The 25,648-nt window shown below is 32.5% G+C and overlaps 1 protein-coding gene across 1 annotated transcript in view; it reads right to left on the reverse strand.

The window, feature by feature from the left end:
- Nucleotides 1-3,927: 3,927 nt before the first annotated feature.
- LOC105143987 (agrin) overlaps nt 3,928-25,648 on the reverse strand; it is a 52,207-nt gene continuing 30,486 nt past the window's right edge. Inside the window, exons 2-9 of the mRNA XM_011052613.2 lie at nt 10,299-10,415; nt 9,382-9,691; nt 8,891-9,034; nt 8,346-8,510; nt 7,435-7,599; nt 7,175-7,297; nt 6,402-6,578; nt 3,928-5,097 (exon numbers count right to left, since the gene is read on the reverse strand). Of these exons, the coding sequence (XP_011050915.1) occupies nt 4,866-5,097; nt 6,402-6,578; nt 7,175-7,297; nt 7,435-7,599; nt 8,346-8,510; nt 8,891-9,034; nt 9,382-9,691; nt 10,299-10,415 (1,433 nt within the window). The 3' untranslated portion in view covers nt 3,928-4,865. The remainder of the gene's footprint in view (nt 5,098-6,401; nt 6,579-7,174; nt 7,298-7,434; nt 7,600-8,345; nt 8,511-8,890; nt 9,035-9,381; nt 9,692-10,298; nt 10,416-25,648) is intronic.

Consider the following 25,648-nt stretch of genomic DNA (forward strand, 5'->3'; position numbering starts at 1 on the left):
ATACGTATAACATAAAAAATTTGCATTTTATTTTGTTTCCTACACCGTTTTCAACGCTTCATTAAAAAAAAAGCGCATTTATCACATTTTGTAACTTGAGCGCGCTCTGTATGCGATTTTATGTATTATATTTATATCTGACAATTCTACTCACCTATATTCGAATGTCTGTATTGTAGGAATGGGCGATGCATGTATCGATACACTAAAAACTCGTTTGAAGACTAATCTATTTTGCGAAAAATCAATTTTTTCAATCAAAATGGAATCATTTGAACTGATATCTTGAAATTCTTTTTCTAAATTATTCTCTTCTAAAGAATTATTGCTTCTTTTTTAACAAGATCTACTTTGAATCGATTTTTAGTGTTCCGATACAGATATTGCCTATTCAAATTATATATATGTATTTATAATATTATTAAAATCGAACAAAACAAGATTAAACATTTTAAACATTTTAAAATTATTACCATTTCTTGTGTAATATATATGTAATGATAAAAATTGAGTTTCGAGAAAATAATTTTAAAAGACAACTACCTGAAATACAGTACTGTCTTTTAAAATAAAAAAAACATGATCACCGTATATTAAATAAAAGAAAATAATTTATAATAATTATTTTTAATAAAATGTTATATATTTTATTTATTTTGTAATATTGAAGTTGTACAAAAATGATACTTAACCTTACAGAGATTTGCATTTTTCGTTAGTGTCCAATTTTTTCCAACATTTGTTGTTCATATGCAACATCACATGGATTTTTATTATGTAGCCTTTAGGTGCAGAATTAGTGCAAAATAAGGCTGCACACTTAATTTTACAATTATGATTAATAATTTTCTAATAAATTGTACTATAATCTTCAAGATTAGAAACAGACGTATTATGACTTACGAGAAACTATCAAGATTAGAAAGAAACAACGTATTCTTCTCTCTTTAATGTGATTTTGCTAAAACTAGAGATCCTTACGAGAAAGAGACTAAGAGAGCCTCTAACTAGAGTTTCTGTTCCTCGTCGTGACTCTCATTACAGAGTTCTTAGGATAATCTAATTTCGCTTGGCCGATCTCGCGCCACAATCAGAAAGTAATATTCGGGATTTGTTCGGTTTGCTTTGCTAGTATTTACATCGATTCATTATTTCTAATTAAAGAAAAATAAAGAACATAACTGAATTATTTTTACGTTACAATTTTAACTTAGTTGGATTAAAACAAAAAATTTCTTACTCATAATTTTGAATAAATTAAGTAGCATTTCTCCCACACTAACATTGAATCAATATCTCCGAAACGTTGATTTGCAACATTGTGAACATTGCAGTAACATTGCGTAGATTCAATGTTGAAGAGATGTTGCTTTCTCTAATGTCCATTGAATTGCAATGTTTGTGAGACATAAAAAAATGTTTCTCATATTAATTCAATTTTGTTATTAAAATAGTATTATTGATTAACATCATATTTCAGAACACACACGACAAAATTATAATTGAAAAAAAATCGCTTCCCCCTCATTTGGGAATTAATTTCCTTATTTTCCTAAGCGCTTACTTATCCAATCTTGTACGCCATCCAACGATGCTTAACTTCTGCAATCATATGGAACTGCAACTTCGATGATCCACGAACACTGAATGTTAGTAGATGTGCAATTGTGACATATATTATAGAAAGATCATGAATCGATATCGTGCATCGGACTGGTCAGCAAACAATACCATACGTGCAAGCATTCTGCATGCGCGGCTGATTCTCGCGTAAATATATATCAGTTAGAAATGAATTTCGTTAAAAGATCAATTTAAGTCATTTAAATTTTCTATTTACATGACATTTTTGTTCATTTTTTACAAAATAGATTTCGATATATAACTTATTCAATGTCGTTTCAACATTGCAGCAATATTGGCAATCAATATGGAAAAATCAATAAAAATTCAACTTGTGGTTCAATTTATTCAATATTATTTCAACGTTGCAGCAATATTAATAATCAATGTAGAAGAATCAATATAAATATAACATTGATAAAACATTGACACTTCAACAATCAACATTGCAATATCTCGGCCCGTATTCAGAACGCGCTTACAACGATGTTAGCGCGCTAATATGTTATAATTTACGTTTCGTATACTATAGAATTTCAGAGATAAAAGCGCGCTTCGAGCCCTCAACAACATTCTTTCAATGTTCTGTGCTGTATGGATATATAGTTCATTTTTAAATAAAAAATTTTTTTATTCAATTGGATTAAAAAATTGCATTTCCTATTCAGAAGTTTGAATTGAGCAGTATTCACGATGCACAGAAATGGCTGATATTATTTTTAGATTCAACTGAATTGAAAAACAGCATTTCCTGTTCACAATTTTAAATTGAACAGTATTAACGATGCACAAACACTAAGTACTATAATTATTTTTAGATTGAAAAGCATAGAGATACTCCATGTCATTCCTATAAATGAATAAAAATTATTTCCAATCTTATTGAATAAAAATGCATTCAAGATTAAAAAGGATAGACATTTGTTTAATGCAATTCCTATAAATGAATAGAAATGCATGCAGGATTGAAAAGGATTCATTTTAACATTCGTGAATCCGTATTTCTGAAAATCTGAATCCATTTTAATCTATTTCATTCTCGTTTGCTGGGACAATGTCATCTCATGTAAATTGTTTATATTTTATTATATCTGTTAAATGATGATATTTTTATCATATTCATGTAATTTCGTGCGCTGGATTAGCTGATTATAATTAAAGTACACAATAAATAACATACTTATCAATTGAAGACATGTAGCAGGTAACGCAGAAGATTCACAATCCACAGGTCCCATGTTCGAATCCCACTAAGCATTTTTTAATATCAAATTTGAAATACTTAATTTTAGATATAAATGTCTTGGGAATAAAATTTATAAGCCATAAATATAAATAATGCTTTTTTTCGAATATTAAACTAATTAGTTTGGATACAATCCATTTCAATCCATTTTCATATATTTAAAGTACGCATTCAAAAAATTTTAATTCATTTTAATCCATTCTCATTTTTTAGTTTCTTTCAATTCCTCGTATAGGGACAAAAATGGATTTAATGCTCTCAAATCTGTATTGGATTGAAAGAATAAGAATTACGCCATTTCAATCGTATGTTATGGATTAAAATGAATTGCATGATTTATTTTTTTCCGTAAAATTTTTGTTTAATTGAAAGGAACATAAATTCTGTAGAGTCAATCCTACATCATAGATTATATAAAACAGATTGCGTGGCATATTTTTTCTTTAAAATTTTTTTCGATTAAGACCCGATTGCATTAACGTTACTTTTATTTTAAGTAACATAAAATTCTCTCTATCTCGTTTTAAAATCGAAAAAAGACAGGGACAAAGAGAGTTTTAAGCCTCGCTTAAAATTAAAGTAACATTAGTGCATCCGGATCTAAAAAAAATAGAAATTCCGTAGTTTCAGTTCCTTGTGATGGATTAAAATGGATTCAAACATTATATTATAAATTTGAATTGGATTGAAATGAATTTTAAAAAATTAAGAAATTGGATTCAGCAATGACCGAACGAATATATTTCAATCCTTTCTGAATTCGTTATATTATATTTATAGATTCAAAAAAACAAGTTTTTTGCCTAGATAAAAATGACGTGTTTCGATTTTTTGAATATCAGTCATAAATATCAGTCAAAAATAGAATCAACAATAAGGCATAAAATGTAGATTTTATCAATGTTACTAAAATCTTATTGTAAAACGAGTGTTTAACATAAAGTTCTTTTTCGCGTGCTATTTGTGTCGAAAATTAAACTCGACTAAATTAAATTTTTTCATAAACTTGATATAAATAAATAAAATGTCGTTTCCAATATAATTAATTATTACGCGTGTAACTTATGCAGTTTTTATATTTTAAAATATACATATATTTATATAATTTATTAACATTGGAAGCGTATACAGTGTTAGTGTCGATACAAAAAAAGGATTCTTGCATACTCGATAATAAATTAAGATTATAATGATAATAATTATAATAATAAACGAACACACATCACATGTCGGGAAGGAGATAATAGCATAATATTAAACTCTAAAATAAGAATACGCTCTGACAACGTCGCGACGTATTAATAGCCATAATTAGAACGATGGGCGTATCTGTAAAAAAATGGAATCGCGTCATTTGCAATAATTAATGCTATAATAAATAATAATGAGTCTATACCGCCAAACGAAAAACGTACGACTACATCGATACGCGACTGGCGACCCTTTCCCGATTTCAAAAAAAAAAAGAAAAGAAAGATAATTTCCTTAAAATCTATAGATGATATTGTTCGTCATATATAATGATGGTTTGCGAATCATAATTCCGCTACGTTAGAATTTGCAAACGCGCGGCTGTGAAAAGGGATCGGCAATCGCGGTACTATATATTATCGTAGAAATAGCAGTAACGATAACAATCCGGACTGCGACTGGCAAGATGCTCGTTTCCCTCGAGCACGTTTTTCCCCATAAAAATTCAACGCATTTCGGATTGTCGAGGGGGCAATCAAGTATCCGAAATTCACGTGAATGATATTTTATCACGTCGCGCCTGTCCGTCAGGAGTCACGAACGTTATACTCATATTCGAATGAAATTCATCGAATTTGCAGTTGATTAATATGAGCTGAGCAAACTTAAATACTACAAGACTCGTGACGAATCAATGTACGATAATGGTCACTTCTCAAATCTGAGAGATACAAGTCAAATTATCTTGTCGATCAATTTCTCTCTTCTCTTTCTCTTTCTCTTTCTGGTGCCAGCTCAGTCGAGTTTAATAGAGATAATTTTTCGGTTCCTCCGTCGGCTGCCCGCACACTCCATGATATTTTTTCGTGACAAGACTCCTGCTGCGGCAGTTTTCAATCTCCAGGAAGCACTCATTGCTGTACGTCATGCCATCGGTACCGCAAACCGGGTCGTAATAAGGTGGGCAGATCTTCTGACAGCCACGAAACAGGAAACCTTGGACACACCTCTTCATAGGTACCACATATACGTGTTTCCTGGAATTAAGGTTTTTTTGTTCGTTTAAAATACCATAATATTAATGTAAAAAACTGAATTGTATTATTTTACTTGGGGCATTAGGAAATAATTACATCATTTAGAGAGTTTGAAACAAATATTTCGATCTTATATAGCACAATAGTTTTTTTTGCATCTATCATTTTTTAAACATTAGATTAAAATTTATTTGGCATAAATATATATATATATATATACATCGAGTATGCATTAGTAGTGGGCGTATTAGAAAGCTATCGAAAATAAAAAATTACTCCTTTGAGAAAATGGGTCGCATGGAGGTACCAACAATTTCTACTTTCGAAATTTCGCGCGATTGTATTCGATTCAACTTTCCGAAGTAGGATACTTTCCTTTCACATATTTGAACAGCAGGTTCAAAAACATCTTGTTAGTATGCGGCGCGCGCATGCGTGATAGAAGTAGTTTATTATTTTCATAAAGAAAATGTAATGGAATGGCTCTCCGGCGCTGAATCATTCACGGACTTTCATCGGACATGCACGCGATGCCGGTTCGGATTAACCGTTTCTCAAGGACCAGTTTCTTGGATGATCTTCTCTTCTTCGGATGTGTTTCAATAGCGCGATCAGGCATAATGAAAGTCTATGGAAAGTATTATATCGGGAAGAAACACGATCGCGGTCAACGAAAATTATATGTGCGGCACGAAACTCGCCGCTCTCTAGAGTACGTACACTTCTGAATAATTGAATTTGAATAATTAGCTTTTTTACTTCCAAGGTAATAAAATTATTCTATGGTAGTTCTTTTCTACTAAATCGTAACGAAAGTTATATCTTGACATTAAAGGAACATTAAATGATCAAATTATTTTAAAGTAATTTAATTATTTTTCTTGATTGTAGAAAACTTAATTAAATAAATTTTCTTTAAAAAATTGAAATTAATTTAAAGCGTTTATTTCATTTCACAACTCAACCACAATTATTTAATATATCTTAATATTTTGTGGGATAAAATAATAGCTTTGAATGCCTTTATCAAAATATTATTTTTATTTATATGCTATCATTTTTTATCATCACAATTAGAGATAATTTAATTTATTGCTATTATATACTATTTAATAAAAGCTCTCTAAAGAGAAGAGGAAGATTTATAAGAGTCAATTCTACCATGCAATTATGTACTTCTTGAGATTCCTTTGAGAATTAGCCCAAGATTTAATTTATTAAAAGCACTAACTAATCGTGTACTTTTCGAACAAAAGCGTTATATTTCAATATAAAACATGCAAACACAACGTTTCGTGTCTTACCCGCAATTGTCTCTTTTCATCTCGCATTCGTTTCGATAAAGCTTGTTATCGGAACCGCAAACAAACTGACGCTCCCCGCTGCAAATCTGGTTGCAAAGGGCAGTAGTGCGACAGTGTTGCGCTGGAACTTGAACTACCCTCTGGCCGCAAGTTTCACGTTGTAGATAGCACAGAGATCTAAATGCATACAAGTGCACACATGACGTAATCATAAACTTCGTTTTCTGAAAGAGTAACGATCCGCAGCTACGCTATTTAAAGCCTAGTCTATAATTGCGTAGTTATACTGTAGCTGTAAAAATTCATCAATCATTACCGAATGCGAGAAGAATATTCGACTATGATTGGTCAATTCTTACAACTATAATCACTTACAACTACGCTTACGCAATTGTAGAGTAAGCTTAAGCATTTAATTGTTACCGCTATTATAACATGTGTTCAGTTCGACTTGTCCTTAATCTCGAAAAAAAATGTTAAAATTAAAATTTATTTCGATTTAACCTGTAGAAGTTTATCATACTCTTATCGCGGATTTCAACAGTGCTCGAACAAATGCGTATGGATGGATGTACATTTATATTATGGCAAATCTCGGAAATTTCAATTGATATTAATTTATCTCGCTCAATTCACGATCAGAACCGAATATTATAAGAGAAGAAATTTTGAAAACAATCCGAGACCTCTGGTCGAACGACCATTTGAGATGCACATGTTTTTAAAATCTTCGGCGGCGGACGTTCTGGAATCCGAATAACACTCTTAATCACCGATAAACGTTGCCGTCGCTTCCACAAACTGGTTCCTCGGGTACTTCAGTACAGTCTTCAGGGCAGTGTTCGATCTCTTTCAAGGTCGTGCACTCGCCAACATGAGCTGATTGAATGCCCTTTCTAAAACGTATTAAGTATCAGAAAATTAATTTGTCTCGTTGATGACTTGTGGTTTCTAGAGTTCACAATAGAACAGTTGTCACATCTGACAGGAGGATAAATTTATCAATATTTTTCTGATATAAATGTAAACTCACAAGCAAATCGCTACGTTCAAATGGCACTGATTTGGATAGGTATTTGCGTCACTACCGCAAACCGGATCTACTTCGCTTCCGCATCTCTGCTGTTGCTTCATGCATTTCGTTAGCCGGGATCGACACTTTTCAAAGTCTACTACCGTTACTTTTCTTCTTGCATGCCTGTTAATTAACATTTGACTCACTAAAGACTCACGTCGGCCAGTTATTCATATAACAAGAAAATAAGTAAATTGAATTTTTTGAGTGTCTGTGACAAGTTCAATTATTTGTTTTTTACTACATCAATTTAATGACATTTAAATATATTTATAATTCATATATCTCTTCTTTATTTCAAAAGTGTACTTTAACTTCACAATAAATCATGACAATTAAAAAAGGGAAATTTTTAAACAGTTATCAAAATTATTACAATTCAAAAGAGTTGTTAAAAAAAAAATCAAAATTGTTAATTTACAATTCATAAAGAGTAGTTTTTTAAAGAGTAATTTTAAGAATTAATAAAAATGACAATCGAAAATTTGCCCTCTTTTCTGAAAAACTTGTAGCGAATTTGGTTGAACGCACTCAATGCGCACTGTTGAATATGAAAGCCGTACACAATTATCGTATAAAATCATACATAACATACATAACATTTACAAAGGAATATTTAATATAAATATGAAAACGGATTAAATCATGAAATCATTAATAGATTTTATAGTGCTGTTAAGTAAAATATGTATTTTATAATTCGAAATATTTGCATTTATTTGTACACTTGGATTTAATCTATAACGGCTTTAATATGCACCAGTGCATGTTAGCGCACACAATTTAATTCGCTATTAATTTTTTGAGTTGTGTCACTCTTAAACTCAATTAGGGAGCGATATGGTAGATGAATACAAATATATACGCACCCGCAGTTTAGCATTTGCATCTCGCACTCGTTCCTGTATATATTTCCGTCCGATCCGCAAACCGATACTTCCGGCTCATCTTTGCAATCCAAGGGACATGCGTTGCTTCCGGATGTCCGTTCTCGAGATACGCAGAACGACATCGGCACTTCAAAGACGTGCTTGCTGAAAGGCGCAATCCAATAACTATTGTTGGGCTGAATGAAATCTTTGTATCGAATAAAACCGCGACGAAGTTTGCATACTAAAACGTAATTAGATTAAAAATCATCAATTAATTATCCAAATGAAAATTCAAATACTGAGAAATGTTAGGCCGTACGAATTGCTTCGCGTTCTAACAAATCTAATATTTATACAATCCCGGTGAAAAGAGAAGGATGAGTTAGCTCGAGTAGTTAGTGGAGTAATTCTTTAAATTAGGCAAAGGATTATAACGAAGAGCATAGGGGAATGATTCTTATGAGGGTGGGTCTTATGAGAGTTTTAGAAGATTTTACGTGGTCCCAATCATACGTTGAATTCGTTGAGGATTTGCCGCTTACCCGCAATTTTTCGCCCGCATTTTGCAGGTGTTCGAGTACAAAATGCCGTCGCTACCGCAGGCAGGCTTGGCACCACGCCAGCACGATTCACGACAATGTCTTGTGGTCTGACAGTGCTTCTTATTTGTACGCACGACGCCTTGGCTGCGAACCGGAAAAATTAAAATCGTTTTGCGGCCAGACTAGTTTTATGTTAAATTTAAAGAATAAACTCTTTTTACGTTTTGCGATAAGAAACGACTGCAACAGCATCTGTAGTGAATTACAGTTTTTATGAAGAAATTTTTTTCCATGCAAAAAATAGAAAATATAATAGATGAGGTACAGCCATAAATAATCATGAATAGAGATCTGATTTTATCGCGTGAAGAAGAAATAATTCTGAACTTCAGACAAATACGAGAGATTGCAGAGAGATTAAGCATGTTTAAAAATTTTCGATCCACGTAACTCTCGTTCATAACCGTAATTGAGGTCAATCTTCAACGTACCCGCAAGTGAGCAGCTTCATCTGACACGTAGACTTGTAAACGTTTCCATCGCTTCCGCAAACCGGTCCGTCGAGCGGCGCGTAATCGCACGAGACTGGACAGTTCTCCCTGTGAGCCGAAATATTATTGCAGGACCCAAGATGAGACAGCTCGATTCCGACTCGGCAGATCTCTACCCTGAGCATACACTTGTTCAGGTAGGTACGCCCATCGGTGCCGCATACCGGATCTTGATCGCCTGAACAACGATGCTCGCACTTGCTACCGGATGACCTCAGGCAAGCCGTCTTCTCCGTGGCCACAGTAATGCCTAAATAAGCGTATGACGGCGAAATAATGAGATACGTAGATGAATTTTGCGCGGTCATTAAGCGAAACGAGATCTTCGTGTATATACACATGACCTCGTCGTCTACGACGAACAAATAATCTAATACTCTGGCGCGTAAATAGTTCGTTTCGACGCTCCAGGAAATCGCGATTAGTTTTGCAGCTACGTATAATTTATCACGGCCATCTATTATACAAATGAACGGATCCTCGTTACCATAAGCTGTTATCGCGGGTAGAAAAAGAATACGAATAGGAATCTCTTTATCGTGACCATTTACGTGAAGCACGATAATATCGCATGAAGATCGGCGAATGAAGGTCGCATTATTTCCGCAATTGTAATTGAAGTACGCGCCCGCCGTGGTTATATTTCTCGATAAACCACTACTAATAGACCTACGCGCTTATTCTTACGGTCAGTTAATATACAAACGGGATAACGAAATCATACAGAGTTACTACGATATACCGAGCGAACAGCGTTTCGGAGAGGGAAAAGAAAACTGTAATCTCGCGGCGAGCGAATCGAAGCGTGTGTGTTACTATAATAACTAATAACTATTATAATTAAAAGCGCGCCTTACCCTTTCCGCACATCTTCTTCCGCATTTCACACTGCGACGCGTATATGACACCGTCGCTACCGCAAACGGGTTCGCCACTCGGCGGACATATCCTGGGACACGCACTGGACACGTAATCTGCGTGAAAAAAAAAATAGAAGCTTTATTGACGTACAAGATAGTATAAATTTGTCAACATAAGTGCAGTGTAATTTAAAATAGCATCTCAAAAGATGAGGCATCAGCAATAGTACTGTTTACGAAGCTAGATCTTAATATAGTTAAAATAATAAATAGAATAGAGAGAAAAATCATATGATAGTGAGTAAAAATTTTGCATTTACAACGTGCGACGAAAATATATGGAATTAAAAACGAGAAACGATGTAAAGAACCCCCAACAACATAAATATTGCTGCAAGTTTTGTACTATTGGGGCAGCTGTTCTAAAAGTAAAGATAGATGTAGAGAACCAAAATATTACTAAATAACAAGAAATATTTGATTGCAACATAAAAGAAATTATGCCGATTAATAAGGAGAATATATATATATATATATATATATATATATATATATATATACAATAACGATTTATACTTAAAGTGCGGTTGTAGTAATATTAATCAAATCGTAATCAAAGATAATTGTATCTTAATAGCATCTCATCGTCATCGTGGAATGATCATGGAATGTACGATATTTTATTAAATTGTGCCTTCCTGCTTACTTAATAGACCGTATTTTAACGAGTATGTTTGTGTACTGTTAAAAAAGCAAAGTTTAAGCGTCAACGGTACTCTGATTAAAAAAGAAGAAAAAAGAGAAAAAAAGCGTAACATTTACTGTTAGATGCTTTGTTTTGTTATGCATCATCACGATATAACCTAATCTTGCACTATCACATACCTCACGTGTTAAGAGAGTACCTATTATTGTAATGACATAATTGTATTTAATAATCATAATGATTTAATATTATAATAATATTGGGTCATCTAAAAAGTATCCGCAGTACTTTGTCACTAGATATATGACCATCAACACACATCTAGTGACAAAAAATCACGGATATTTTTTAGATGACCCAATATATTTAATAATCTTAATGATCATAATGTTTAAGCATAACGTAATGTAACGTGGTCGGCACCAGTAATGGGAATTTGGCCCCGCGTAACACAGAAAATCAGCCCCTCCACTTTTGCTCTACCAATTGACGCTGTGTTCGGCTAGTACAGAGTGGCGGCAATTTGTGAAGCAAAAGTGGAGGGGCTGATTCTTTGTGTTGCGCGGAGCCAAATTCCCATCACTAGTCAGAGCAGGAAAGAAACAGAATTAGCAAAAAATAAGTACCTGCCTGAATGGAGGAAGTGAGGCTTCCTCATGATTGGAAAATGGAATCTCGGAAAAATCATATATGACCAATCAGAATTATTAGTTCATACAATATGCTAAACTTAAAAGAATCTCATTTAGCCTTTATTCGAATGTATTATTAAAGATTCTTATTGGTCGTATATAACTTTTTCCGACTGTCATGGCCAGAATCAACCTGAATCATATCCATGGTTTAACTATAATACGGAATACACACAACCATACATTTCTCAATAAGGGATCCTCACATTCTGATGATCACTCAAATATCTTATTGCAATCTATTGAATATAGGAAGTATTATAGAATTAAATAATTGAACGCGGAAGAGTACTTGCGAAGAGGAGGGGGAGAACGTTTAATACGCGATGTATCGGATAAGATCAGCCTGACATAATCGTGTAACGATTCGATCGCGACGTGAGGCTTATGAAATGCATCATCCGGCGTACCTAAGGTATACGCACACATTTCTAAATTATTTTTATTAAACAATCTCAAGAATGAGAAGAATATTTATCGCGTGCGAACACGTGTAAAATTTATTTTGTAACGATCTCGCTACATGTCGAACGTTTTTTGATTATGAAACTTTATAACAGTAAAACGTCACAAAGGCAAAATTGAAGTTGTATGAGGTAAATTTGGGTAAGAGATGATTATCTTTAAAATGCAAAAAAACTTTAATTTTTGTTATCTTTAATAATGTTATTATGGTATATCTTTTCCGCCATACGGAAAAGATATACAAATATAATACTACTATATTCTTTTTGCATTTAAAAAATGATCATCTTTACTTTAGTAACTAATTAAGACGCTTAAAACGTAGAAATAACGAAAAATATATTACCGTGCGATATCACTATTTTTTTTTTAATGAGAATAAAGGCTACTATCCCAACCAGAAACGATAATCAATGTCGATTCGATTTCAATTTGATGCTTTCGAAATTGAATCAATGTTGATTCGACGTCAATTTGATAATTTCGACGTTGAATAGACGTCTTCCATTGTTATTTCTGATTGGGTGTACACATCATCTCTTTCGCAGTGTAATACGCGAGGGTGCAAAGCGGTATATTAAATAGCGGTATATTAGTGGAGTATTCTACATGAGCAAAAATACATAGGCCGTAGAGGTAATATTTAAGGGCGCGTAGTGAGAGAAACAGTGAGAAGATTAGGGGGAAGAAGAGAGGAAGAGAGAGAGAGAGAGAGAGAGAAATGTAAAGTAATTTCCCGACTAACTCTCTCTCTCGTCGTCACTCTTTTTGGCCGTAGCGTCTATCCGCAAAGAGATTCTCTATCGAAACCTTAATTACTTCCGGTTGACCGTCCGAGGCAGATATCTACTGCTTGCAGATCCGTGTTAACCGTCGGTCTCGGTCCAGCGAGCGTCGGGTCAACAGCACACGGGATTTACGGCACTCGTTCCATACCGGATCGCATAATATATAACAAATTATAAAATCGAGCTTTACAGTTAGAGATGTACCGGGCGTCCGAAGGCGCGGTTGTTCGTCGATTTCGTCGTGTATAGAGGAAATTCATCGAGACGAGCTCATGCGTTATGATCCTCCGGTCGAAAGTATGATGGGTTTGTTCTTCTTTTAAGTATTATTTATTAATTTCACAAGTTACACTATAATCCGGTAAGTCAGTCCTGTTCTTTCCACTTAAAAAAACGTTTGCACTAAATTTACACGAAAACTGATACTTCAGCGAAGGGAAGTGAGAGACGTTTTACCGTACTGTTCTTTCAATTTTTTTTAAATGTATGTCTCTCGATAACTGACTAAAACAGGATTCTTTGCATTCCATAGAACATTCCGGCACAGTGTATGTCACACGGACAGGCGTAAAAGCAGGTTTATAAGCAACTGTAATTACGCTGATTACAATTTATCGATCAGTCCGGTACTTGCGTCACCGTATACAGGATTTCGCACTAGTTAATGAGATATTAGAAAGTTTTTGCAATAACGTGAATCCAGATACGATAAACGCTAAAGTTACGTTATCCTTTATTAAGTAGTTGTTAAGAAGAAGATAACCTGACCTTAGCGTTGCCTGGATAAACGGTATTGCGCAAAACTCCCTATTAATTTCTAAAAATTATCGAATAATCGAGTAAAATCGACGCATAAGACAATTTTAAAATATTTTTCTGTATTCTTTATAAAGTATCTTAAAAATGAATTCTTAAAAATCTCTTAAAATTGTCTTATGCATCGATTTTAGACATTGGGTAACTGAACAAATTATGAAGATTGCAAAATGGTTCATAAATTTTAGGCTCAGTTTTTGATCGGAAATAGCGCTATATATAATTCGTAGACGTTTTTTAAATTACATCCTGTATAATAATGTCTCGTGATACCTAAATTGATTTCGTATCGTGAATAGATTTTGAAAGATGTCTCTCTCGAGAAGCCAAAAGTGTCGTTCTATGCGTTTACAGACGTTCTTTCGATTGTATTCATTGGAATCAAAAAAAAAAAAAATCGCATTGTGTTGTCGCCCTGTAACCCACTCCATCTATAAATCACTCGTCTTTTTAGTTGTGCCGCTTGATGCGCCGTGCTTATCTCTCTTCATCATTTTTTATTATACTCTACACGAGATCGAATAATAATTAGAAAGAAACGGATTTCCATTACGAGATATTTTACACGCGTAATAAATTTTCAAACGACGTTACATTCCTCATGTACACTTACGGAATGATTCTCGACGCGATAATTGCTTTAATCGCTTACATGCTTTATTCGAGTATTTACTCTCTTCCTTTGCAATAGTCGTCCTATCGGATTGCGCTACAATCTTTTCAAAAGAGGATTATATTCGAATGATTTGAATAATTATTCGAGATAATTTCTAACGGTGAGTAAATATTAGAAATACTAATATTTCGTTATTCATTTTATCAATATTGTTACGCGTCATTTTAATATATTAATTGCAGCAATTCACATTTATAAATGAAACTGAAAAATATAGGTCAATAAGCGAGACTATTTTAATTAATCAGCGTGTCGTTTCATAAGATGCTGAATTAACAATTTTCGTACAATAATTAATCATGAGTTAACCTGAAACTGTTATTTTCCGTGATAAATAGTGCACATAAATAAAATAAATATATGTAGTATATGAGACAATCAAAATAATCAAATATAAATTGAAAAAATGGAAAAAATATATCTAGAAGAATAGTTTTGCTGAAGTATTTAAAAATTTAACTAAATATGCACACAGATGCGAAAATAATTCTGTTAAATTATTAAAATAATTAAGTAGAACGCTCAAGCATGATGAGTAATGTTGCAAAAAATTTATATTTTGAATGTCTTACGTTTATTATTTTGATGGTTTAACAAAATTATCTTTAGATTTGTATCTAAATAAATTTTTTAGATACTGCTTAGATAAAACTGTACTTTCTGATTCCATGCAGTATTAAGACGATCCTAAAGCGAAGTCCGAACTCCAATGATGTTGCTATTTACAGATAAAATGCAGCACATATACATATCTTTATATACTACTACATCAATATTGCACTCACACATACGTACAAATTTTCTAACTAACTAATCTTTCGTATTAAGTATCTAAACTTAATTCTAAATGCTCAACACGGATTTATAATCTCTAATCCAAACCAAGATTATTTTATGCATACGAAGTATAAAACTCGTATATAAAGCAAACATTATTACGAGTCGGCGTTAAAAGTCGATAATAAAACTTACAAAACTATAATTTTCCGACTCTTTTTGTTTTTGCCTAAAATCAACTGGATTGCATTATCGTTTATACTTTAATTATAGAGAAGGATTTTTTAATCTAAAGGCAGTTAGAAAAATACTTGTTTGGAAAAATTGATTAAAAAAAAATTCACTTTAGGATCCCTTTAAATGATCGCGCCTTATATTTTTGCGATGAATGACACGTGACCTTTTCGCACTGAAGAATTTGATCGGGATTTGTTCGCAGGCGACTAAATAAGTGATTATCCATCCCTCCTTCCTGATATGATTCAGTGAATCAATTATGTCAATAAGTAGATCAATGTTTGGATAAGCGGTAATAGGCGATTGGTGAACAATGCAGATCGAATTATAGAACTATAGAAACTGCGGGTCGCGCATATATGCATGCAGTACGGTGCACATCGAATGTACTCGGACAGAGAAGGAAAAGGAAGAGGAGAAAAGGAAGAAGGGACGAGAGAAGCAACATATACGGGTCGGTGAACTGCCGCAAGGATGCATCGAGTGGATGCTGCTCTTCGAATTTTTGTCCTTTAAACGAGAGTCTGTGGAAGGCACGGAATTGCATGAGCATGACATCGAGATTGATAATGGATGAAATAAAGAATAAGTTTAACGAACCAGAACGATTTCATATAGGAATATGAATGCATATCAGTGCTTGCCGCGTGGCTAGTAAATAAAACAATTAATGACAAGACTCTCTTGTTTCTTCTTTCCCGCGTGAACTATTTTCAGCAAAGAGTTGTAAGAATTGTAGATGATTAGCTGGTCGAATGCTATGCTCTCGGTGGCGTATTTGAAATACAGCACCTTCAAGAATCTACCAATTAATTTTATTAATATGAGGTCACTTTCTTCCTCTTTCTCTTTCATCTTTTTCCTTTATTTGTCTTTCCCATTAATCATTTTTTGCTTTAATTAGAGCGACAGGTTTAATTTTTCACGGCCGGAATCGAGGAAAATTGGTCGCCCAATGCGCACGTGATGGCTATACCTCATCGCGTCGCACAAATTATAAATAAAAATGGAAATAGATAAGATGAACAACGGCTGTGCCGATAATTAATAGCAGAACGATTACGCATATTATGTAGCTACAAGTTCACTCAGTACGCGGTGCTTATACGTGAATCGGACTCGTACCGGAGTTATGTTGTGCTTCTTCTTTTTTCTTGCGATTCCTTGAAAATCCCTCAATATGGAATTATTTGTTAGAATTCGTGACAAATTAAAGGAAACACTTATTGTGCCATATGGTTATCGGCCAGTTAACTAAATAGATTTTGTAACTTTTAACGGCACAGTTACCAGGTGTGCCGTTACTTCGTGGTGAAGTTATTTTACGAAAAAAAGTTAAATATGTTGTTAGAGAAATCAGCATTCTCTTCTTCTCCTCTTATACCTCCTATCCATCGACTTATCTATTGACTTATTGAGACTTTACGATTATTAAACTACCGGCGTGGCAGATAATCGTTCGGTTGAATGTTTTCTTCCGACAGCAATGCATTGCAGTCAAAATTATCACTACGCGATCTTGTTAAATTAATTCTTTGCATTGTATTCACTTAGAAATTGATGGAAGCACTCACAATCAGCTTGCAATTTCTGTTACTGCGCAATGTAGAAAAGTTTCTTTCGGCAAAGTAAATCGTTCTTTATTACATGCGAGGAGCAAAATTGACACAGTCCAAGTATATGTAAATTATTAAATTATCTGATGCTGTTGTTGCTTGATTGATCACTTTCTTATTGAATTATTTTTACACTAAAAATAAAAATTAGAGCAATAACTTCCAAAGGTTTTGATCTTGACAAATATTATCAATATAATGTCATGACCTTGAACAACATTTAAGAGATTTTAATCATCAGTTGAACATCTTAAATAATGTTGGCGGTACTGTAATTTTCCCAATCTTATAACTCAAAACATATCTACTTAAAAATACAATGAAAAATAAAGGTTTTCATTTTAAAAAATCGATATAACCTGACCTTGACCTGACCTGACCTAAGATCAAACTGACAAGACTGATAGATAGATCTTTTTAAAATTTATAACTTTTATCTGAAATAGTTTTCTATGAAACTTATATTTTTCGACATGTAATTCGGGGTCCCAATATTTTTCCCTAACTCTATATTTCACATTAAATGGATGTACTAAATCGAATTATATCATCTTTCGATTATTTTTGGTAAATATTGATAATAACGGACCCAGTTCCGGTAACCATGACATATATTGTCAAGGTCATAAACCTAAATGACTTTTAGAAGATTTCAGTCCGCATTTGTCATTTGTTCAAAAGTTAACAACAAAAAAGCTCTCTTTTCTGATAGATACACAATAGATTAAGATCTATATACTATATACTATCTATATACTATCTATATTCTTCTCCACTTATATAAGGAATGCGCTTTTCACTCAAAGCAAGGTCCGCCTCAACTCCCTCTTGTCTAGTGGCGTCAGACTTTTCATGCAAGATGAAGTCTACATTATATCTCCTCCTTGTCTAAAATTGAATGCCTCTAGGCAAGGACAGGTGGAGTGGACCTTGTTTCGCGTAGGAAGTCGAATGCCCCTAGGCAGAGAAAAGGTAGGGTGGACCTCGCTTCGCGTGAAAAATCATTATATAAGTAAAGGAAAGTTCTTAGGGGATAGTTCTTAGTATTGTATATGGTAGAAGATATTTTTTTTTAAACTTTTTTTGTTAATAACTTTTAAACAAATAACGAGCGCGGACTAAAACCTTCTGAAAGTCATTCAAGGTTATGATCTTGACAATATATTACACACACACACACACACACACACACACACACACGCACGCACGCATACACAAGCTTAAAGTCGGAGCTGAGTCCATAAAAAATATAATGAATATTATCAATATTCACTATATTTTTTATGCCTGATTAATTATAATTCCTTTAAATTCTCTATTAGTATTTCAAGACGTATATTTAAATACTAAGGATAGAGATACTGAAAGGTATGGATATTCATATTATTTATAAAACATATTAATTATAAATATTTTATAATTAATATGTTTTATAAATAATATGAATATCCGTATCTTTTCAATGATGCGTAGTAGATAAATTTTAGTATCTATCTTTAATAATGTCGATATTATACTCTCGCAATGATAAAGCGATCTTAGTAGGTAAATCAGTGAGCGCATGATGATTCGATGATGCACATCCATATGATATATCAGTCATTATAACCGGTTTGTATAACATCATTACCTGCGTAGTCGCGATACGATTGTATAAATATAGCACAGAGTGCACAAATTCTAGCAAATATAGACCTCGTATTATTTCGACAACTTAACAAATTACGGTGTTTTCCAATTATTACAATTTCTTCTGCTGATATGCACTCTTCTATCATTTAATTGATATTTTCGCCTTCATCCAGTTTTGTCAATAATTAGAGCTTGTCTTACATCAGTTACGTCTAATTTGAAGATACTAATGCAATACAGAATTTTGCAATAGCATTGTTGCAATATTGTAATTCAATATTGCAAAGACATTACAAAGATTTTTTTACAATATTACTTCAACAACATTTCGCAATATTTTTTTAATGTTGCAATGAAATGTTTCTGCACTTTTTCTGTGCTGTATGAATACTTAATGATCGTCCGTATTTGACTACGATCTCGACTGATCTTTTGATATGTCTTGACGTAATTACGCGCTCTCAAGATTACCGATATCCGTTTCGTCTATCAGAATACCTCATAAATCATTTACAATCGATAGCGTCAAAATTGCAAGAGCTCGTGCTCTGATCAGACTGTTCCATGCGTGCAACGGCAAACACATTGGATTGGCCGATCACCCCGTTCGGTCGGTTCTACCGCGCTCTTTATCGCTGCGAAACGATCTCGTCTTCCTCATAGCATTGTCCCGTAACACGTCCGTACGGTGTTGCATTAACGAGGCCTCGCTTCATCTTGCCTCTCTGTTCAGTAGTATACCGAGAGAAAAATATAATTACAGACAAAATTATTTTACCCTCTTTCTTACATGAATGAGTCGAAGGATCGAGAATTAAAACAGTTTCAATATTCAAATTAAAATAAGAATGGGATTTCATTTAAGCATTTTTCGTTGTACGGCAAATTTTTCAAGCCTGTTGGTTGGCTATAAGATAGAGAGACCCGAGGATCTCTCTGTTCTGCATACATTTGTCATACGACAAAACACATAAATGAAATAATACCCTAATGCAATGTCGCCACATTTTTATAAATAATGTTCTATAATAATGTAGTAAATGTTTCGTAACTTTGAGAATCGATTGGCGAATATAATCGTTAGATTTTAAATTTAAATTTGATTATTAACCAAGTTATCGTAATAAAATGGGGGAGGGGGGGGGCTGTAATACCATTCTTCTCTAAGTTAAAAGTTAAAGAAGAAGTTGGAAAGTTAATAACTTTTAACTTAATTTAATTAATTTTAAATAAATTAATTTTTGACTTAACTCCTTTTTAACTTAATTCTTACTTTTAAACTTTAATATATTAACTACTGATTTATTAACTCCTTTTTTGCTACTTTCTTTTTAAGTTAAATTTTTTTATCTTGTTAAATACTTTTTTTTCTATAAAAACTATATATATTAGAAATGTATTAGAGAATTGGTTTAGAAAAGGCTGAATGATTGTGTAATGGGCATGACGTATAGTGTCAAAGGAACATTATCAGCACAATGTGAACACACACACACATACACACTTATACACATACACACACACACACACACACACACACACACACACACTCTCTCTCTCTCTCTCCCCCCCCCCTTTGCACATGTGCATGTCCTAGAACCGGCCTTAAGAAGGACTTACATTAAAGCTACATCGTTTGAAATGACAATGGCATGCGGCAGCACTCACAAGATTTATCGATTTTGCGGCACGTGACGAGAGCTACATTGTTCCTAGCATACATAGACTGATCAAAAGCGTAGACTCTTTAGAGGTTTTGAGATACTAGTTGAGTGCTACGAATACTTCAATTTTTTAGAAGTAAATAACGATAATAATCTTCAACAAAATATTGATTTTGTTTACAAAACTATAACAGAATCATTCGCACAATAATTCAATTATTTCTTCAACCTTTAAGACTATAACACATAAAATATATAAGCATAACATAGAATAAGACAGTAAGGATTAATAAACATATATAATAAATCATTACATGTAAATCAATTTGATAACTTTATGCTCATTGGTTCAAACGATTTTATGCATGCTATGCTATGCTTATGCATTTTGTACCTAAGGGCCATCATAAATGATTTGCAGACATGATCTGCATAGCATAAAGTCACTGGACAATCAACCTCTTATGTAAATTAACATGACGTTTTTATGTCGGATACTCATTGATCTAATGACCTTATGATTATGCAATTTATTTAGTATGTGATGGCCCTTACATTATACATAAAAATATGATATCTTACATCATACAGATAAAAATAAATGCGACGAATTATGCATGTAATATTTTTAGTTCTTTCATAATTATATAATATTAGTATTATTACAATGCGTACAACTATTAGGTGTTGGAATTAATTCGTAGCGTTTTACAAGTGATGGGAAGTACTTTCATTAATGTATTTTTTAATGCTCATGTGAAATAAATAACATTCTTTCATTAAAAACGCTACGAATTAATTCCAACACCTAATATTATTTCAGAATACAAAAAAGAAATATATATGTATCTAATTTAGTTATTAAAATTTAATTATTATAATCAAAGAAATTATTCATCAAAATATTGAAAATTACCACCTGTAAATAGCATAAGAATTTATTGCCATTCTCATTCGATATTGATACAATTTCAATATTGACATGAATTATATTGACATCTCAATTATTAAGTAAACGATGAATCTAATATTATATTATAGGATGATGATACAATTTGAATCAAGAAACTGAAAGAATGCTTTAACGAACAGGATTTTCGAGGTCGAAGAAGAAGTTACACGAATATATACCAATCGGCAGTCTGCACGCGATTGCAGCGGTTCGCTACGATCTGTTATAACTGTATACAAGCAGATATCATATTTCAACACTTGACAAAAAATTAATTAAATCGTGTGATACGGCTGACTGGACTTGCGTACAAGGATAAAGAAGCGCGTCTCTATTCAATCTATCTCTCCCGCGAAATACTATACTATAAATTTCCCATTTCTATGTGCACAATACATCGAAAGACTGACATCGCAACATTTGTGAGAAACCCAAGTATCTATGCTCAATGGCGCAACTCGCGCGGAAAGATTGTAAAATTATTTGTCAGTTGATCAGTCGCTGAAAAAAAAAATTGATTTTGTATGTATTAAAATGAAGACATAAAGGTATGTCGATTGAAATATAAATTTAAGTACAATCAACAATAGATAATTAGCCGAAAATGAAATCCGAGAGGTTTTTTGGGTCACTGATTACGAATCTGAAGTAAAAAAATTCAAAATGGCGAATCCAATATGGCGGACACAAAATTAAAAAATTAGTTCTAGAACTGTAAAATGAGATCATCTAGGTTTTTTTGGGTCGCTGATTATCTGAAGTCAAAATTCAGAAATTCAAAATGATGGATCCAATATAGTAGACTCAAATTCAAAATGGCGGATCCAATATAGCAGACCCAAATTCAAAAAGCGATGCAAATCTTATGAAAATGTATATCTGGGGGTTCTCGGAGTCGCTGATTATGAATCCGTGATCAGATTCCCGAAATTCAAGATGACGGATTCAAAATGGCGGACTCAAATTCGAAAAACAATGCAAATCTCATGAAAATATATTTCTGAAGGTTCTTGGAGTCGCTGATCACGAATCCGTGGGCAGATATCCAAAATCCACGATGGCGGATACAATGTGGTGGACTTATGGTAGACAATACGGATTTTGATTCGTAATCAGCGACCCCGAGAACTTCCCCAGAAATACATTTTCATGAGATTTGAATCGTTTTTCGAATTTAAATCCGCCATATTAGATCCGTCATTTTTAATTTTGAGAATCTGATCATGGATTCGTAATCAGCGATCTCGAAAACCCTCAAGTATCAATTTTCAAGTCAATCGTAGATAAGGAAAAAATATATGCTTCAAAAAGTTAAAATGTTTTATTTTTTGTCTCTATTCTTTAAATTCTTAAAAACGTTTTAATTTTAAACGAACGTGCGAAACAATAAAAAATATTTAATTTTGTAAAATGTTTTATTTGAAAACACATAAAGGTTTACTTTTTTAAAGGATTTTAAGAAATAGGAAGTATTCGCCATTAACGGTCAAAGCTAGATTTTTTAATGCTCAAATAATTCAATTTCTGAATTTTACTATATATATATTTATATACAATTATATACAGGATGTTTCAGAATGACCGCCAAATATTTTGCGTGCTGCTAGAGTAAACTGAGTGAAAAAGTCCTCTACTATTTGACAATTTTCGCAATAGTTAACAAAATATTAATTACTAAAGATCACCGAATATAGGTTTTTAATAATTTTTTACTGAAGTACTATCAACTTTACAGAAAAATAGCAAGAGGCAAAAATTGTTTTCTTCTCAGTCAAACCGTCTAGAACTCTAAGAATTTTTTCAGAATTTTTTATCATTTTAGTATTGCATTCTCTTATTGATAATTATTTTACTAACATGAAAAAATGCGGTTCTAAAAAATTCTGAAAAAATTTTCAGAACTTTATAAGAAGAAAATAAACAATTTTTTCACATGCTATTTGTAAAGTTGATAGTACTTGAATAAAAGGTTATTAAAAACCAATATTCAGCAATTTTTAGTAATTAATTTCTTGTTAACTATTGTGAAAATAGTAACTATTGTAAAATAGTAAAGAACATTTTGACTGAGTTCAGTGCTGTTATATCAGCACACGAAATATTTACAGTCATTCTGGATCATTCTAGGATCCTGTATGTATTTGCATATATTAGGTGTTGGAATTAATTCGTAACGTTTTACAAGTGATGGGAAGTACTTTCATTAATGTATTTTTTAATGCTCATGTGAAATAAATAACATTCTTTCATTAAAAACGCTACGAATTAATTCCAACACCTAATATATCACATTGATAGTCATTTGAACTGCGCGCCGAATTTTTCGGACTTATAAAAGCAAATAAAATACTGTAATAATATTAAGAATTAAATTGACAAGCAATTTTAATAATTTAATGCTTAAATTATTTTTTTTGGAAACACACAAAAGTATTAGTTTTAAAAAGCATAAAATTTAAATTAAAAAATGCCAAAAGTTGTTTTATTTTAATTTAGTTTTTAGGTTATTATTATTTAGGCGTTTAAATTATGTGTCTCAATTAAATAATTTTTATATTACAAATATATATCGTCATTGTATTATTGTATATTATTATTATATTAATTAGCTTTCTTGTAAAAAAATATTTACATTTCGTAATAATATTGTTACAAATTTAATATTATATCGTAATTTTTTTTCATCAGAAAATTTATAATTTTTGACATGGTCTTATGATTCTATTTATTTCTATCAAATTATACAATATATTTTATCATTTTTAAATTAAATATATAGGAAAGAGTTAGCTGATAAGTTGTATTGATAGTTAAATCGTACATACCTCTATTGTAATTTCTTTAAACAAAACATTTTTTTACTGTGATAACACAGATGTGACCCTAGTAACATTATTTTGTCTTCAAACCGTCTAGTTACGAATTACGAATTATTCAAAATCGATTTTGTTTGATGTTTGATGTAAATTTTTGCTTGGGAATTTATACTCCTTAATCGGTCTATCTTATACCTCTCTGCCTAGAATCATCCGACTTTTTAAGTCGCAACGCGAGGAAATAATTTTAATTGTTAATAACTTTTTAATGAAAAGCGAGCTCTGGTTAAAACCTATCGAAGATCATAATATATGTCAAGGTCAAAGTCATTAGGATAGTATCCCCAATTTACATAATTACTAAAATTATATTTTAATTATTCAATTTAATTCATATTCGATTCGATTTCGAACAAAAAAAATAAAAGGTACTGCGACTCTTATAGAAAAATATCCCCAATCAAATTGCTCCAAATTGCTTGAAATATGTTGTACTCTTTATGAATCTGAACAAATGTGTCTATAAACTCATATAGTATCAACGGATAAAAGAGATATAGTGCTCTGAAGTTAGAACCTGAGTTTGCCACTCAGGTATCTCTTTAAGATAACTTTATGATCCCTTTTAATAGATATACGTGCGCGTCCACCCCCCCCCCCACACACACACACACACACACACACACACACACACACACACATGTAGCCGCAGCAATTTGTATATTACATGTGCCGCCCAGCATAGACATAATATAGATAGATCGAACATATGATATGCCAATAGGGATTTTACCGTCCGGCACGAGCGAAAAGGAGGGAATGATTGATTTTTTTCTATTTCTTCCTAACAGACATATACAGACATGCCCCCACATTCGTTAAAAAGAAAACGAAAAATCCAATTGTTTGCTGTTGCTTCTCCTCATATGTGCCGGCTATGTGAAATACCTCGAGATGAGGGAACTCACATTAAACAAGCACTCCAGTGTGAGAGGCGAGAGGTGTATATATATATATATATATATATATATATATATATATATATATATATATATATATATATATATACCTATACATATAAAGTGATCATCAAATTATTTTAAAGAGATATGACAGATTCAGATTCTGTAATTTCAGAGCGTTATATTTCTTACCCAGTGAGAAATGAAATAGATGAAATAATGGAATAGACATCGACGTCGATTTCATTGTCATTTCTCAATCTGTTGATTCTATATGACAATATGCCCATAGAAACATTTGTTCAAAATCACGAGAAGTACAACATATTTTGAAATGGAGCAACTGTGGATACTTCTTCATAAGAATCGTGTAGGGTTCTTTGATTCGATTCTATATTAAAAGAACTTGATTCGCACAACTTTATTTTTTATATGCCATCTCAGTAAGAAATGATACATTGAAATGATATCGAATCGACATCGAAAATGTATTTTGAAAACTGATCGAAATATTTATCGATAAATTATTAAATGAATATGTGGTACCC

The sequence above is a fragment of the Acromyrmex echinatior genome, chromosome 14 (genome assembly GCF_024713525.1).
Source record: "Acromyrmex echinatior isolate Ae372 chromosome 14, ASM2471352v2, whole genome shotgun sequence".
NCBI classification, from domain to species: Eukaryota; Metazoa; Arthropoda; class Insecta; order Hymenoptera; family Formicidae; genus Acromyrmex; species Acromyrmex echinatior.